The 16,112-nt window shown below is 60.5% G+C and overlaps 4 protein-coding genes across 4 annotated transcripts; 2 read left to right on the top strand and 2 right to left on the bottom strand.

Annotated features, from left to right (window-relative positions):
- Positions 1-50: 50 nt before the first annotated feature.
- CHLRE_03g145387v5 (uncharacterized protein) lies at positions 51-3,956 on the top strand. Its single transcript, XM_001695568.2, has 8 exons — positions 51-329; positions 655-689; positions 829-946; positions 1,094-1,225; positions 1,463-1,660; positions 1,850-2,348; positions 2,561-2,850; positions 3,077-3,956. Exons 1-8 carry the CDS (start codon positions 219-221, stop codon positions 3,278-3,280), a joined length of 1,587 nt encoding a protein of 528 aa, XP_001695620.2. The 5' UTR covers positions 51-218; the 3' UTR covers positions 3,281-3,956.
- A 64-nt stretch (positions 3,957-4,020) lies between these two features.
- CHLRE_03g145367v5 (uncharacterized protein) lies at positions 4,021-7,676 on the top strand. Its single transcript, XM_001695569.3, has 10 exons — positions 4,021-4,444; positions 4,942-5,067; positions 5,207-5,302; positions 5,514-5,654; positions 5,846-5,882; positions 6,140-6,216; positions 6,383-6,410; positions 6,570-6,709; positions 6,880-6,936; positions 7,082-7,676. The coding sequence occupies exons 1-10, from the start codon at positions 4,376-4,378 to the stop codon at positions 7,211-7,213; spliced, it is 903 nt and encodes a 300-aa protein (XP_001695621.1). The 5' UTR covers positions 4,021-4,375; the 3' UTR covers positions 7,214-7,676.
- Positions 7,677-9,114: 1,438 nt separating this feature from the next.
- Positions 9,115-14,826, bottom strand: CHLRE_03g145347v5 (uncharacterized protein). Its single transcript, XM_001695676.2, has 8 exons — positions 14,461-14,826; positions 14,050-14,233; positions 12,871-13,731; positions 12,638-12,721; positions 12,255-12,463; positions 11,859-12,048; positions 11,525-11,668; positions 9,115-11,294 (listed from the first exon to the last, which is right to left on the bottom strand). The coding sequence occupies exons 1-8, from the start codon at positions 14,725-14,727 to the stop codon at positions 10,987-10,989; spliced, it is 2,247 nt and encodes a 748-aa protein (XP_001695728.2). The 5' UTR covers positions 14,728-14,826; the 3' UTR covers positions 9,115-10,986.
- Positions 14,827-14,990: 164 nt separating this feature from the next.
- On the bottom strand, positions 14,991-15,996 carry CHLRE_03g145327v5 (uncharacterized protein). The gene has a single exon (XM_043060417.1). It carries the CDS (start codon positions 15,895-15,897, stop codon positions 15,670-15,672), a length of 228 nt encoding a protein of 75 aa, XP_042925546.1. The 5' UTR covers positions 15,898-15,996; the 3' UTR covers positions 14,991-15,669.
- Between the last annotated feature and the right edge of the window lie 116 nt (positions 15,997-16,112).

Raw genomic sequence — 16,112 nt, 5'->3', positions numbered from 1 at the left:
CGCCCCCGTTCTCTCTGACAATACACGCTATCTTCTATGCACACACACTTCTAACTACAGCTTTGAACTATGCGACCTTAATCGCACGCTGCAAAGTCCAGTCTTTAGCTTAGAACAAGCCAACTGGCCTTTCCTCACTCGTGCAGTCGTGAAGCGACCCCACAGGATCTTCATATCTATAGCACCTAGCCCTTCATAGCTAGGTCGCCTCAGCGGAAATGCCTCCGCAATTGGGCCGCGAAGTGCAGGAGCGGGTGAAGGTTTACGGGCCATTGAATGAGCTCACATACGAGGGACGACTGCTCACACAAACGCTGCAAGATGAGCTGGTGAGCACGCCGGGTGACTGTGGACGTGTGGGCATGCAACGAGGCACCGCGGCCTGGTGCCGGGAAGCGCTGGGAACGCGTGGGACGGACACCGACAACGGAGGGAAGTCGGATTCTGCTGAGGAGGGGCCATGCCTAGGAGGGCGGCACAGGTGCATCAGGGTTGGTCTGGTGGACGATGCAGCCCGGACACTCAAAACGCAGCCGGCCTTGCCGCTCTACCTGACTGCTGTGCACGTCACGTGTATTGTTCTACGGTATACATTCGGAATGATCCCCTCTTGTAACGTCGCAAACACGGTATATCACACTACTGAAACTGCAGAACCGCTCAATATCTGCGCCAGCAGGACCCAGATCGTAAGTATCATGCCCTCAAGCGCTGCGGTCCGGGGGCATGTGCTTGTAGCCAGCTGCACGCAGGCCCCTGCGCGCATGGTACTGTGCTGTAACGAGCAAAACTTCTTGCGCTGCCTTTGCGATCTGATCAACTTTGCAGGCCTTGGTATGAAGGGGACCCCGAGCTGGAGTCGATGCGGGAGCGGGTGCGGCAGCAGCGAGCAATCCGCGAGGCGCAGCGGCGGAGGGACCACGCTGCGCTCACTGCGTCCATACAGGTGCGGTATGGCAGGCGGTGGGGCGTGACTCAACCAATGCACGGTGTGCTTTCGGAAGGGCACGGGTACACGGGGTCGCCAGGATTCGACCATGCATTGCGCGATTGTAACTGCATGCTGGACTGGATGGCGTGGTATGCCCCGCAGAAGCGCAACCTGCAGGAGGAGCAGCGGCGCGACGCCATGCTGGGCAGCCTGCTTGGCGACGTCATCGGCGGCCTGACAGACCCCAACTCGCCGCTGGCGGAGGCGGAGGCGGCGCTGTCGCACGCGGACAAGGTGCGCGGGGCGTGTGGATGCGGGACCGGCCCGGGTCGCAACGGGCGGGACAGGGAGATAGGGGACAAGGAGGTAGAGCAGGTCTGCTGGTAAGGGATTATGGAGGTCAACCGGGATGGTGGACGAATGGGTCATGGAGCTGTGGCGCTGCCTACGCGGGGGTTGGCCGTGGCAGTGCTGCAGTGGCCGTTCTGGGTCCTTTGCTCACACGCCGCCGGTGCCCTGCTGCTCCCGCAGGTGCGGCGGAAGAAGAAGGAGTCGCTGCACAACGAATGGAGCACGCAGGTGTTTGACACCATCCAGGGGCGGCTGCAGGCTGCGGTGGATGCGCGTGACCCCGCCGCCATCGAGTCTCGGCTCAAAACCCAGTACGACCAGTACCTACACACCACCAACACAAAGGTTGCAGTTTTCCGCGATGTCATCATAGAGCAGGTGGGCGCGCAAAGCGAGATGAGGCGCGGCGGTGCCAGGGGGGGGTGAGCGAGGCAGGGACAGACTTCAGCGTCTACAGAACACATGGATACGGGAAGCCTTCCCCCATTCGAGATCCTTGCAAGGGGCCCTGGGGCACCGGCAAGCAACACATCTTGGTGCCCTGGCCTCCATCGGCCTCCCGCACAGGACTACAACCCGCTGGCCGCCGCGGACGCCGCCATCCGCGTGCCCACCGGCGACATCCGCGACCCGCTGAAGCGCGACGTGCTCAAGGGCGAGTACGAGCGCCGCCTTATGACTGGAGGCCGCGGCGGCGGCGGTGCCAGCCCCACGGGTCGCGGCGGAGCCGCCGCCGCAGGCGCTGGCAGCATCTACGGCCCGCTGGGCAAGGAGACGCTGGGCACGCAACAGTGGGGCGAGCTGGCGGTGAAGGCGACGCCGTACGGACACTGCACAGACGGTCAGGGCGGGTACGTGGCACGGCCGCTGAGTGGGAGTGCGGTGGCGCTGCGCGCCAGCCGCGTGCCCATGGACCACTACGACTACCCGGTGGGCAATGCGGCGGCGGCGGCGGAGGTGCCGCCCGGCAAGCGCATCGTGCCGGGGCCGGAGCAGCGGCGCGGGCGGCAGGACCTGTTCGACGTGGTGCAGCACACCGTGCACCTGAAGCCGCAAGGCTACACAGGTTAGCAGGGAGCGCGCGGGCGGGTGGTCTAGGGAGGGCCGGCTGTTGGCAAGCCGTAGGCACGGGGCACATGACAATGGAGGCGTTACCGGGGTATGTGCGTCATGCAAGGGGCTGATGCGACGCGCAGGCTGAGGGGCTAGAAGAAGTTGCTACGTGCGGAGACCGGGCAGATGTGTGGTTGCATGCTAACCCATATCACCCACCAACAGGCGGCGACCAATGGCTGGAGCATAAAGGGAAAGGCAACGCGCCCGGACCCGAGCAGCGGAGAGGCCGGCGCGACCTGGCCGATGTATTGCAGCAGAAGGCAGTGGCAGACGGCCCGCGGGGCACGTCCGCACCGGCCCGGGGTGACCAGCTGCAGCATAAGGAGCAGGGCGATGCGTGGCTGGACGCCAAGGGCAAGCGGCGGGTGGAGGGGCCGGAGATGCGGCGGGGTCGGCAGGGCCTGTACGAGACGTTACAGCAGACGTCCAACCCCTACCAGGGAGGCAACAAGGTGAGTCACTGTGGGCACCTTCAGGCACAAGGTGGTGGGCCGTTCAGAAGCCCGGCCCCAGACTCTCGGACACTGTGCTGCGCGGTGCCTGCTGCGGTACATGGCCGTTGGGGCCGGACTCGTGTCTGGTGACGGCGCGTGGTCACCAGGGATGCTACATGTGCACACACGCTGGACACTGCTAACACGCTGCGGGCCGTCCATCCTCTTGCATGGCTGGCCGTAGGTTGGGGACGCCTGGCTTGAACACAAGGGCCGCAAGGTACAGCCGCGGCCAGAGCCGGAGGCGGCGGCGGCGCTGTCAGCGGTGCCGCCGCTACCAACCGTGCGGCCGCCACGGGTGGGCGACGACAAGAAGTACGCGGTCAATATTGAGGCGGCCATGGGGCAGATGACAGTGAAGGACGGGGCAAAAGTGACGGGATGGTGAGGGCTGTTGAGCACGCAGGAGTAGTTGTTGCACATGTGTGAGGCCTGTGCAAGTGCGCGAGCATAGTGCCCCTGCACAATGCAGTGTATGGCAATTCTAGGGCAGTGGTGTCTGTGGATAGCATGGGTGCCAGTATAGTGGATCCTTACGGCGGCAGGAGTTGCCGCCGTGCTTCGGTTGTTGCGGAAAGATTGTGTGTGAAACACTTATGCTGTGTTTGCATGACGGCTGCAATGTTGCATGGCTAGCTGGAGCAGGTCATCCTCTGTTTGCATGATCCAATCCAAACAAGTGAGCGGGAGACCGGACACTGGTCCAGTCCGAAAGGATGTGCCGTGCGTGTCATCAAATTTGGGGCCGAGTTATGACACTTAGTCACCCCAGTTCAATCTTGACTCCTAGCAAAGCAATGGTGCTACAATTGAGGGGCCACGTTTGAAGCACTTTAGCAACAGTGGAGGTGAGGAGGTCAGCTGACTTGTTTGGGCACCGGGCGGCCTGGCTCACGTACGGAAGTTGCACGCACGCATGGACTGCTGGACAGTCACACAGCCCAGGCCTTCTGCTTATTTAAGCGCACTAGACATGGAGCCCTAGGCTTGATTGCGGCGGCTACGGCGGGTCCTATTTGCAATGCGGCGTGTGGAAGCAGTCAGTACGGTACCACTGTGCGGGAGCAGGGCGGGAGCTCCTGGTGGCTCGTACACACATGTGTCGGATCTGCCGTTGCGCGGGAAGCGCGTGTCAACACCGACCGGCATGTGACGAGTAACACCTCGTCCATTGAAGGTTGCATGTAGAATAGCTGCTGCTTGCTTGACCACGATGCATTTGCAAAGATTTGCAAAGGCTCCATCATGGACCAGTTTCACACCTGCACTGATCGTTGTCATGCTAGTGCTGTTTGGAGGCATAACGGTAGTCTATCATAAGAAATGTTCGGCTCCCAGTATCTCATCCGCTAGTGTTTCCGTGCAATCGGCAACATCGACTAGTGCTAGCGCACTCGCTGATGCGGCCCCGGCGGCGAACGCTGCTGGAACACAAACTGCTGGCGATAAGACTGCTAGCCTGTGCGATGGGACCTGCTACACGATGGGGAGCCTGAACACCAGCGCGCTCGCAACCGCAAAGCGCTACGTGAGCGACGCGCTAACCAACCAGGTGCGTGTGGCTTGCAGCTCGAGCATTGGCGCCAGGTGAGGGGCATGCAAACGCTGAAACGCTGATGGGGCAAGACATAGGGGCGGGAGGCGTGTCTAATTGGGTTTTGGTTGCGTGGGTGGGGCCGTGGCACGCACGCCCAAGTTCAGGTCAGCCGTGCATGTCCGCGACCGGATTGTGCTTGCCACTCTGTCAGCACGGTACGTGCACAGGTACAGCAATAAAGCTCTATGGTTGCCAAGTGGCGAGGGAGCCTGTCCTAGACTGCAGGGGTTAGTTTCGCCTCACGGGTACAGTAAAGGAGGTGCGTAGTAGCACTAGCAGCACCAACAAGGCAGCAACCCGCTCCGACGACACAGCAGCAGGCGCGCAGGCAGTGGCGACGCGGGCACGTTCACAACGCAGACGAGGTGCTTGCGGTGCACCACAATTGATGAACAATACCCGCCTGCATTTACTGACACCGTCCCTCTCCTGACGGTCCTCCATTTCCGCAGTACATCGACAACTACAAGGCCATGGGGCTCAAGGGCGACGGCATGGGCAGCCGCGACAGCTCCTGGGCCACCGCCCTGCTCAGCAGCATTCAGCGGGAGGCAGGAGTTTACGGCGCGGCGGGCGAGGTAAGGGCATGTGTCTGGGCGTGTGCGTGCGGAGCTGTGCCTTGTGCGTCGGTGTGGTTGGGCGTGCGTGCCACCCACATCCATTCGCTCCATTACTCTCGCCCACTACTACTGCCGCCTGACCCACTCATTGACCCAGATCGGTGTGCACCACGGCTACTTCTGGATGAGCGTGGCTCTGACGGCGCGTGTGGGCGAAAAGCTGTTCGCACTGGACCTGTTCGAGCGGAACCAGGTGGGGTACGCAGCGGTGCGGATAGCCGTAACTGCTGAGCGATTAGCTGGGATGCACGCACGGGCCGTGTGCACGGCAACGGTTGGGCGCGTTTTGGCGCCTCTGAGGGTGCCAGACTGCCAGTAGAAGTGGTCAACAGCCCCATCCCCACGCTCCTTTGTCACCTAGAGCTCACTTTTGAAGTTTACAAGTTGCCCACCCACCGCCGCAGGACAAGAACGTGGATGCCAGCGGCGGCGGCAACATGGGCATCTTCACGCACAACGCGCAGACCCTGGGCTTCCCGGTGCAGGACATTGTGGTGGTGGAGGGCATGTCCTCATCCATCACGCCCGGACAGCTCTGCAGCAAGGTGGGAGGCGCAAGGCAGACAGCGTGGGTCGTGATGCTGGTGTTCTTGAGGGTCCATGCTTGAGGGCCCCGTGAAGGTGGGCATACAGTGAGAAGGAGAAGATCGCCGCCTGAGAGCAGAAGGGGTTGCAAAAAGCAATCACCACCACCGCCCATGGCATCAGCATCCCTCTCTGCCTTGCGCTGCCACAGATCGGCTACGGGTTTCGCTTCTTGTCCATTGATGGCGGTGAGGATCGCCAAGGACCAACTAACTGAAGCCGGGCAGGCCGTTCAATTGAGGGATAGCCACTGTTCCATTCACCTCCCGTATGCTGCATCCGTGCCTAGTCCACATCGCGTCTTGAAGTGCAGCAGTGCATGCTCATGATTCATAACACCGTTGTGCACACTTTGACGCGCACAGCAGTCATTCGTGTCACACGCACGGTCGTCCTTTGATCTTTTCCCTATGCTCACTGACACACGCGCACGCACATGTGACAGGCCACACCAAGGAGATCCTGCTCAATGACATGAAGTTCGCAGAGTGCTGCCTGGTGGATGGAGGCATTGCGGCCCTGGTGGGTGCTGGTGGGCATGCACTGGGTGCACGGGGCTGCACAGGCTGCATTGTCGGTGTCGTGACAGGTCCCCCTCACGCGCTCCTTCCAGCTGCATGCTGTCACGGGGTCACGGCATTCCCGCCCACCGGTCACGCCACTGCCCCGCGCTTGCCCGCCTCCACAGGACGACTACTCCAACGCCTTCTGGCCAGGTGTGTGGGCTCTGCAAGCGTGCAACGGCTGCCGCACCGCAGCAGTGCGGGGTCTGGCTGGAAGAAGTGTCAGGACTGCCCACACACCCCAGTGACCCGTCATCACATAAACCCACTCTTCCCCTCGCTTCTGCCGTACCTAATTTACCATCCTGCCAGGCGTGCACGAGGGCATCGTGAGCTACTTTGACCGGCACGGCGCCAATAGCCGCTTAGCGCCCTTCCTCCTCCATGCAAACAAGTTGTACGTCACCACCCGCAGCCACCACAAGCGCTATCTGGACGCAGTCACCTCGCAGGTGGGCGGCGCGGGGGGCTGCGGGCTGGCGCCGCGTGGCCTGCCCCGCCTTCTGCCGTGCACATGTACCATGCGCACAGTGATGCTGATCATACCGGTGCTACATCAGCCAAGGACCCAGCGGAGTCCACGAATGTGTACTGACAGCTTGTTGCTAATTGATGCCTGCAGGCGTTCTGGCGGAACGCCTGCCGCTCCACTGTTGCCGGCCCCGGCGTTTGCATTGAGGTGAGGTCGACGCAGGGCTCGCTGCTTACGTGCCGTTGGGGCAGATCTCTTGCCGGAAGTACAACTCGCTTATCTTCTGCAAAGCATGATTTGTGTTTCACCAGCCTGCGTGCGTGCGCTGACACGCATACCGCGCGTACCTCAGGCCCCCGGCGTCAACGGCGGCAATCTGTGGAAGTTCCAGCTGGGCGGCCATGCGCTGGCGGTGGCAGAGTTCCGAGAGTTTGACCAGGCGCAGGCGGTGGCGATGTGGAAGGACGTCATCGCAAAGTGCTGATACGGTCCGGGGCGGGGCGCGCGGAGCGGCATGTGGTCGTGTGCAGGAGCGGAGCGGCATGCAGCACGTGGGTCAGGAGGTAGCGGCATTTATAATGATGTGTACAAAGACAGAACTGTGTCGGGAGTCGAGGTTACGGTAACTATGGCATACCTTAGCAAGCCCACGGCCGCAGGGGCAGGCAGGCATAGCAGAAGCTGACATGTTAGGCAAGGGTCTTGTGGGCGCAGTACGGGCGCATTCATCAATCCAGTGCAAGCCCATTGCACACACATTTACAAGGAGCGTGAACCTTTACGTGACGCCAACTTTCGCACTCGCTTATGGCGAGGGCCGCGTGGTCTGGGCTATGTTGGCGGCTTGTGAATGCGAAATCACAGAGACGGGAGTCAGCGGACAGTCCGACCCCAAGGGCGCTCAGCCGCTTCGAACTTCCTACTTCTTCTTAAGAACTACCATCCCGTTCACGTATGCGCTTCATTACCTCTCAAACCTAACAACTCCGATCAGTGCGAGAGGCTCAAGAACCCATGAGTCCGCATCTGCAGCATGGCGTGGCGCTCTGGACCGCAGTGGCGGTACCGAGCAGTGCGGGGGTCAGTAAGTGCATGGGGTGAGGGGGGGCCGGTCGGGCTGCCATGCGCCGATCCGGTGTAGCGGCGGCCGTGCCGGTGTTCCTATTGCTGGACGTCAAACAATAGATAAATGGCGGTTCGAGGACAGCTCCGACCAACGCCCAACTAACTCGTGTACGGCACCCCAACCCCCCTCTGCCGTACAGTATTGGGCCGGATTTGGGGCAGCTACCATGTGGGGCCGCCGGTTTCTTCAAAGGTTGTGGGAATCGCAGTGCGGTCCGCATCCGGCGTTCTGTTTCATGGGCGGGCCGTGCCTGTACGAACCAACCCCGGCTATGTCCGGGAGATGATGAGGTAGACGCTTGCGGCCTCAGACTAGAGACGTGGCTTTTCCCATGCGAGGGGAAATATCTTGTCTTCCTTGTACGTCTGCGGGCTACCTGCTTGCTGTCACGCCCGGAGGTCTTGCCCGCATGGTCCGCCTCGCCCATGCCGCCTGCCGTACAACCGGGATGAGCCATGCAGCCACCGACCCACCGTGCTGTCCTTACATCTCCTCGGCTGTGGGCGGAAGCCCACCCCCGCAACTACGAGGGGAAATACCCCATGCCTGGGAAAGGGCCGTACAGGCCATCTCTAACCCACGACTTAGCAGCAGCTGACCGCACGGCCCACGACTTAGCAGCAGCTGACCGCAAGGCCCACGACTTAGCAGCAGCTGACCGCACGGCCAATACAACTTGCAGGCATACAGTACAATCATCCAGAAGAGCGTGCCGCTGCCGCTCCCGGAAAGCCGACTGGTGTGTTTGGTCACGGATTTGACCATGGCCATTGCCGCCGAGCGCACCAGCCAGGTGGCGATAAACTACAAAGACCAGGACCCGGTCTCATTCGCACGCATGAACGCTCGCGTGCAGGCGCTGCTGCAGGTGCGCGCGCGCGTGTGGGAGGCTCCCAACTGGCGAGAGCGCCACTGTTCGCGACGGTTGGAACACACGTCGGCATCCACGTTCGCGCGAGCCCGCTCGGCCAGCTCCTCTTCGCACCCCTGCTTACGCCCTTGCCACCAGCACCTCTTGAATTTGTTGCATATGTTATGACGCGGCCTGCTCTCGGCACGGGTGGCGCCGCGCCGCGCAGGCTTACGCCGCAGCCAACTGCCACGACTGGCGCTCCTTCGCGCGCTGGAGCGATGCCGGCTACCTGCGGCATTTGCTGCACGAGTGCGACGACTTTGAACTGATGGTGCGTGGGTGCTTAAGCGGTGGTCGATCGCTTGGGTCGGTGGGCCGCAGGGGATTTGCTGGCGGTGCTGGCGCTGCCGCTGCTATTACGGACATATCGATTCACTGCCCCTTTGCATCAATCAAGTGCTTTGCGAACCTTTGCCAAGCAATCCGCGCCGACGAAACAAGTACACACCCCACTTGTGATGCAATACAAACACACTGGAAGGCTCCTCGCCCATAACAACCTGATTAATTTGTGCCGGCAGGAGTGCGACATCTAAAGCGTATTCCCGGGCAATGCTCACTATTGCAGCATGGTCGGACACCACCTCTGATGCCAGCCGCGCACCGTTACCGCGCACTGGCACAGCAACGCCAACCGCATCACACGCGTCTAAAAAGGACGCCACAAAGGCATGCCGCTCCGCATCAATAGCCTGCGCACTTGCACTTTTGTACTCCCGGCGCAGGTCATTGTACGACCGTACCTGGGCCACCATGTCCTGACCCAAGTCGCCACGCGCACCATGCTTTAACACACGGCACCATGCGTCATGGACAGAGCACTCGCGTTGAGCCAGCACCACACGAGTTGTCCTACCGTACAATCCTTCCTGCATCAGGCGTACCCCAACATCATTTAACCTGCGCCGCAGGTCATTCACACGCTGCGTGTGCAACGCACGAAGTCGGACTATCAGCGGCAATTGGGTGCGACACTTGCGGTGATGGATTGGTGCCGCCGGCGCAACATCCTTCCCCAACCAGTCCTGCAACCGAGCCTGCCAAACAGCGTCTTCCATGTTGATGCCATAGAACAGGCCGAAGCAGTTCACATGCCGATCAAGCAATACGCTTTCATATGTTGTACGCGTGGTTGCACCACCATGCACCGAACTCCATCCAGCAGCTCGCAAAATCGGCCCCTCAGTCTTTGGATCTAACCCCACGCCACTGTTGCTCAACAAGTTCATCATTTGCGGTCGGGTGTACGCGCCATGACGGTGTGCTCGACCACCACGTACTGTACGGCCCATACGTCGCAAAATGTTGCGGGTCTTATCCGAAATTGACTGTGTTGAAAGAGGCTCAGCGTCAAAGAACACATCCCCCTCCATACGGCAATACACAAAATAATCTTGTGCCCACGCGTGCGTACTGATTACATCACCCGCACGCAAACTACTCAACGGATCCTCCTGTTCAAACAGGCCCCGTGCCTTAAATAACGCATACAGGTACACCGCAGAGCTGAGCGATCCATCACGCTCAAAATTTTCAAAATGATCAAAGTTCTCATTCACACCCCGAGCACCCCGCTTGTCCATAAATTTCTCATCCACAAATTCATATGTCAGGCTCGGAGCAAGCCACGAGTTACCCGAGCTATGCTTCACGCTGGTAACAGTCCACCGCAAATGGCGAACACGCAGAGCGGCAATGCTGCGGGGCCGCCGCCCGCCGCTCAAGTTTTCCATGTTCCAGCATGCACTCTCTTGCAGCCCTGGCAATGAGGTATGGTCAGTAAATTTGTGCCCGTTCCGCGCTTCCTCCATGTTGATATATTCCGTATGCTTGACCTGCACACCTGAGTCCCTCCTGACCAAATCCATAGTGCTGCGATGCTGCGCCTGATAAATGACCCGCGGATCAAAGTCCCGTACTCCTTGCATACTCCCAACGTCAACGCCAGCGCGCTGACATTCAGCTATATGCACATTGTGGGCGGCCTTGCTACCAACTTTGCATACCATATTGATAGCGTTGCAAAAGGCGTTGTACGACCCGTACTTGCGACGCAACATAACAAGCAGCTCACACCATTGGCGAACTGGCAAGGGCCACCTACCCTTATTCTCTGGTTTCTCATGCCAGAACTCACGCGCGCACACCTCATTGTATGTCTTCCACGCCGCAGCCTCATTCTCGCGGCCCTTAGCCGTTGCCGCTGAGAACGGCGCGTTTACCACAAGTTGCGCAAAAACACGCGCTTTCTCACGCAGCGCCGCTTGGCTATCTTGTATGGACTCCTCACCACTTCCGCCAGCGCTTTATCATCACACACACACGACTCATCGTTACCCACGCCACCGCTACACAACCCGCCCCGCCCGCTAACGCACTCACCCGGTTTGCCATTGGATAATGTCTTGGACTGGCGCTTCCGCCGCCGACGCTGCCGCTTGCAGTAGTCCCTGTCCTCGCCGCCATGAGCGGCACTGTCTACATCCGACAGACTGCAGCTGTCCATGTGCACCTGGTCGTGACCACCTGTGCAGCGCACCGAAACACCAAAACACCAACAACACATTGCTCAGTAATACTGCACATGACGGTGCACGGCTCCAACACTCCGGCGCAGGTTTTTGTCTTGAAGTGACCGTCGGCCACGGGGTCTGATCCAGAGTGAAACACCATTGATTAGCCCTGCAACAATTTAGACAACCCAAAACCAGTTTAGAAAGCCTAGCCTTCAATCTGGCCTGGCAGTAAGAACTTACCGGCTGCAGCCGCCAGGTCATTCCCGCCGCTTTGCGCGGCGTTGAAGTGCGCAGCGTTGTCATCGTCATAGCCTCCATACGCACCAGCGACACCACCATTGCCGACCATATCACAGTCTGCTTCCCGCGCAGCCGCCACATCTCCTGAAGAATGGGCACATATTTGAGTTCACACGCCAGACGCCAACTGCCAAACACACGCGGAAAGCGTCACATCCTTATCGGATCCACTTCAACCTATATGTAGTCATGGACCGCGAAACACACTGCACGGGTCTCTGCACGCCCTGCTGTGCTCACCACGCCCTTGCGCACGTGCGCAGGGAACACTCACCCGCGGCACGTGGCGACGTGCGTGCACCGTGGTGCAGCTTAGGTGCCTTTGGACTGCCGGCAGCACGCTCCACGCGCGGGATCTGCTGTAGAGCACCAGCCACCTCGCGATGCCGCTTCCCAGTGTTGCCACCAGCCACAGTGTTTAGTGGGGCCGCGGCACAGCTCGAGGGCCCCAGCCGGACGCGATCCTGCATGTAGATCACAACTCCATAAACTTAGTTAAACACTCGGCACAGAGAACTGCCGCATGTACCACTGTTGTTGCTTGCACACTTGCAACACAGAACACGCGCATACATGCCCACACGCCAGAAGAACAAATTTATAACCCGACTCAATCACGCACCCACATGCTTACTGCAACGCGCTGCAAATCAGATAACAAAGGCCTCACCCGCGCTGTAATGTAGCACTGCCGATGTGCAGGAATGTTCCCAGGATCCTCGTCGGGAAGGCCCTGGAATCTGCTGCCTCCAGCACCGCCCATACCGCCCAGGAATGAGTCCGCAGCTGCGGCCGCGGTGCCGCCGCCACCCACGCGTACGTAGAAGCTTGGGCCGGGTAGGTCGTTGGAGTCCAGGCCTACCGGTGCCGTTGCGGTACCTGCACACATAGCACCAGCCCGTTCAAGGATCGGCTCAACTTCAATCAGATGTTTAACCAGCAGAACATCATTGCAGCAGAGAACAGTGCGCATCCATACCTATATCTCATCCATACACATACCTCATTCAACCCCAGTATAGCTGATCGCCCCAGCCCACCATCGTAACTTACCGCGAGCACCGCCGCTTCGCTGATGACCGTCAGGTGCCAGCACCGACTCCACCGGCACCTTCAGCCCGACGTCCTCCAGGAAGCCTGCGTTCGTTGCGCGGTAGCACAACTTATTGTCAGTGAAGCTAAGACATCCTTTTACCCACTGAATCTGTGCAGTGTACATGCAGCCAATGGATTCACCCGCGCGCGTGCAGTAATCAGCCCATCCCGCCATCAAGCCCCCTACCCACCACGAGCTGGACCGGGAGCCAGGGCTTCGACACGGCCCTCGTTTACGTAGATTGGCAGCGACACCTCCTCCAGATACCGGCGAGCCTCGGCAGGAACCAAGCCCATATGGAACGGCATTCCCAGCTCCTTGCAGGCCGACTGCGACACGATCTCTAAGGCCGGCAGCAGGAAAGAGATGCTGCCGCCCACCGGAACCCCGCTGTACGCATGGCCACGCCAGATGGTCACGTAGCTGACCTCCGATGCGTCCACCACGTGTTGCTGCTGCTGCTGCTGCTGCTGCTGCACCGGCGCGCCGCCGCCGCCCCCACCAACCGCCGAGGCTGCAGCACACCCGCCGTTCGCTGCTATTGGCGTAGCGCCGAGACGACGCCAACTATCGCCTCGGCCGCAGCTGCCCCCAGGATTGCAGGTCGGCAAGACAGAGCCACCGGTGTACAGGGATGCATGCGCGCAAACTGCGCCGTGTTCATCCACACTGGTTTGAGTCACCAGCACGGGTACCTGGCGCGACGCTGCCGTGACCGCCATGACCTGGTCCGGAAATTCTCGAGCCTGCTTCGCCGCCTCATCCGCCTTGACCTGTTCCGGTGTTCGCTGCGCAGCCTCCTCAATGGACAGCTCAGCTGGCCGTGGCGCTGCTGCTGCGGCTGCAATTGCGTTCAGGTCAGCCATTGTAATGCCGAGTTGCGCCAGCAGCTGGGCTTCGGACTCCACACTGTCCATGATGAGTCGGCAGTCCGACAGCACAACAGAGCGAACCACTTCCAGGGCAGCCAGCAACGCATCGCCACAGCCGTGCAGCGCCGGCAGAACCTCCAGGCACTCCGTAAGGTCTGCTTGGTAGTGCTGCTGAACCCCTGCACGCAGATTGTCAATGCCAGCAACAGGCGCTTCTTAATTGCGACATAATACATACCTCGGCTTTAACTTGGGTGATCATGCAATTACCCCCGATGTCATGCCCACCCCTTCGCCACCAAGGCCCCAACCCAACCTCCGACCGCACCCCCGACCCAGGCCCCCCTGGCCCTCTCGCTCAAACCACCGATCCGCGACACCCCACCCAGCACCTCCCAGCCACCCCCAAACCCGACCCCCCACCCCAGACACCCAGCCCCCGATCCATCCCCACTCCCCTGACGCCCCCCTGCCCCCGACTAACCAACCCGTCTCACCGGCTCGCTGGGACAGCTCCATTCGCGCAAGTTGCGCCTTCACGTCCGCGTCCAGCGCACAGCTGTTGCCCGTCGCATTCGCACTGAACAAAGCCACGCCTGACGCCAGAGCCACGCCGGCGGCGCCGCTGTATTCTCGGCTCATTGCCCCAACAGCGACGGATATGCTCCGCCGCACGCCGTCCTGCACTCGAAAACACAGGGACGCAATCACATTCTAGAAGCTCTGAAGAACTTACACAATCCGATACGCTCACAATGCCCCGGGCTTGATCGAATTGGATAGTTCTTAGTGCTGTTGGCTATGCACTGAGCGCAGCATTGCGTGCGTATGCCCACCGTGGCCCCTAACGCCTTTTCGAGAACAATCATTCAAGCCTGCAACCCTGCGTCACTGCGTGTGCTGCGCACCTGAGTGGCCTGATCGACTCCAGGCTTGAATTGATACAGGCGAAGCTGCGAACGCCTGCCGTCGCGAAGCCGCTGACCCTCGTCCGCCATGGCCGACACGCTGGAGCTCCCCGCTGGCCGCAGCGCCGTTGCCTTAATGCCATCATGCAACTCTTCACCCAAGTCCTTCCGAAAGTCGGTCGGCGACACTACCCTCAGCGCATTCCCGGGCATTGCGGAAGGCGCGGCCGCTTGGGCCGCGTGCCTCCTCTTTCTAAATATGTCCATGACGCATCTGCTACTCAACAATACTTGCTGGCAAGCCACATGGCACGCACAAGAGTTCGACAGGGCGGCGCGATCCTACGCCCATGCAAAAAGTGAAATCAGTAAACTCGGTCGGCACCTGCAAGGGCCGGTCCCGCCCGTTCGGCTCCCCCGTTCCCAACGATCCCCACTGACTCCCACCGATTCCCACCGATTCCCACCGTTCCCCACCAGTCCAACCGACGCCCCCCGTTTCCAATGCCCCGCAGGTAGCCGTAAAACTCAGTAGACGTTCGTTACATCCATGGAATCCGGAACCAACAGTCCGTGCCGTTCGGACCTGCGTCACCCTTGCGCAACGTTAGCCACCTGCGCAATCATGCCCACCCAGTCCCACCCCGCCTCTGTAAACTCAGTAACTTCAGAATCGCCGAACTCGAACCAACCCCCCCATACACGTTCCACCGATCCCCACCGTCCCCCACCAGTCCCACTGACGGCGCCCGTTTCCAACGCCCCCCAGATAGCCGTAAATTCAGTGTACGTTTGTTACATCCGTGGCATCCGGAACCCCCAGTCCGTCTCGTTCGGAGCTGCGGCATCCTTGCGCAACGTTAGTTAGCCACCTGCGCGATCATGCCCGCCCAGTCCCACCCCGCCTCCGTAAACTCAGTAACTTCAGAACCCTCGAACTCGACCCCCCCCCCCTGCACGTTCTCGCAGGGTGTTGGGCAGTCTCCCTGCTACATCGGCCACCCGCGTTCAGCACTTACTTCCACACAGCGCCATACCGCATTAATTCTTTCCGCAATGCCTTCCGTTTCTGCCTCTAGAGTAGTGCCGCAGCGAGCCTCGCACCGCCCACGCCCGCCTCCTGCCCTCAGCCCCAGCCGCAGCCACCCGCCAGCCCGCGTGCATGGGTTCCTTGCTGTTGCTCGTTGTCATGCAGCAGTCGCCCTTGCTTTAAGCCCTCCCTTTCCCTCCCTTCCCGACATGTGCTGATGGGCGTCGGTGGCGCTGGTGTTTCCAGGTCGGTGTCGCATGGTCGGTGTCGGTGTGCCCTGCTCTGCGCGCGCCAGCCGGCCAGCCGTCCGCCAGCCCAGCTTTCGCAATGTGATGGTTCAGCGGCGCCCTTCCAGGCTTCCACAGCCCTCGGCGGTTACCGGTCAATCCCAGGTAACCATTCTGCATTTGCTGTGTTCTGCTAACTGGCTTTCTCTGCCTGCTAGCGCCAACAACGTCTTCTGGCGTCACGACCGCCGTACATTCGCGTAGTCGAAAGCACTTTGTTCCATTACGACATGGATGTGTACAATATTGGTGTGGGGAGCGAGCTGCTGGGTGCGTGCCGGCGGTTGGCACGCATCACGCACGACTGGGAGCTGCTACTTGCACGCGGCGCTGGC

This window comes from Chlamydomonas reinhardtii, chromosome 3 (assembly GCF_000002595.2).
Source record: "Chlamydomonas reinhardtii strain CC-503 cw92 mt+ chromosome 3, whole genome shotgun sequence".
NCBI classification, from domain to species: domain Eukaryota; kingdom Viridiplantae; phylum Chlorophyta; class Chlorophyceae; order Chlamydomonadales; family Chlamydomonadaceae; genus Chlamydomonas; species Chlamydomonas reinhardtii.
The sequence above is the reverse complement of the archived record's forward strand: the minus strand, read 5'-3'. Positions and strand labels throughout refer to the sequence as shown.

Bases quoted from the DNA above. Each gene is read 5' to 3' on its own strand.
- CHLRE_03g145347v5 (XM_001695676.2), bottom strand. From the start codon at position 14,727: ATGGACATATTTAGAAAGAGGAGGCACGCGGCCCAAGCGGCCGCGCCT. The intron at 14,234-14,460 runs GTGCGCAGCACA...TTTCGAGTGCAG, and splicing joins GAGTCGATCAGGCCACTCAG to GACGGCGTGCGGCGGAGCAT. The intron at 12,464-12,637 runs GTAAGTTACGAT...CTATGTGTGCAG, and splicing joins GCGAAGCGGCGGTGCTCGCG to GTACCGCAACGGCACCGGTA.
- CHLRE_03g145327v5 (XM_043060417.1), bottom strand. From the start codon at position 15,897: ATGCAGAATGGTTACCTGGGATTGACCGGTAACCGCCGAGGGCTGTGG.
- CHLRE_03g145367v5 (XM_001695569.3), top strand. From the start codon at position 4,376: ATGGGGAGCCTGAACACCAGCGCGCTCGCAACCGCAAAGCGCTACGTG. The intron at 4,445-4,941 runs GTGCGTGTGGCT...CCATTTCCGCAG, and splicing joins GCGACGCGCTAACCAACCAG to TACATCGACAACTACAAGGC. The intron at 6,217-6,382 runs GTGGGTGCTGGT...CCGCCTCCACAG, and splicing joins ATGGAGGCATTGCGGCCCTG to GACGACTACTCCAACGCCTT.
- CHLRE_03g145387v5 (XM_001695568.2), top strand. From the start codon at position 219: ATGCCTCCGCAATTGGGCCGCGAAGTGCAGGAGCGGGTGAAGGTTTAC. The intron at 947-1,093 runs GTGCGGTATGGC...TATGCCCCGCAG, and splicing joins CGCTCACTGCGTCCATACAG to AAGCGCAACCTGCAGGAGGA. The intron at 1,226-1,462 runs GTGCGCGGGGCG...CTGCTCCCGCAG, and splicing joins CGCTGTCGCACGCGGACAAG to GTGCGGCGGAAGAAGAAGGA.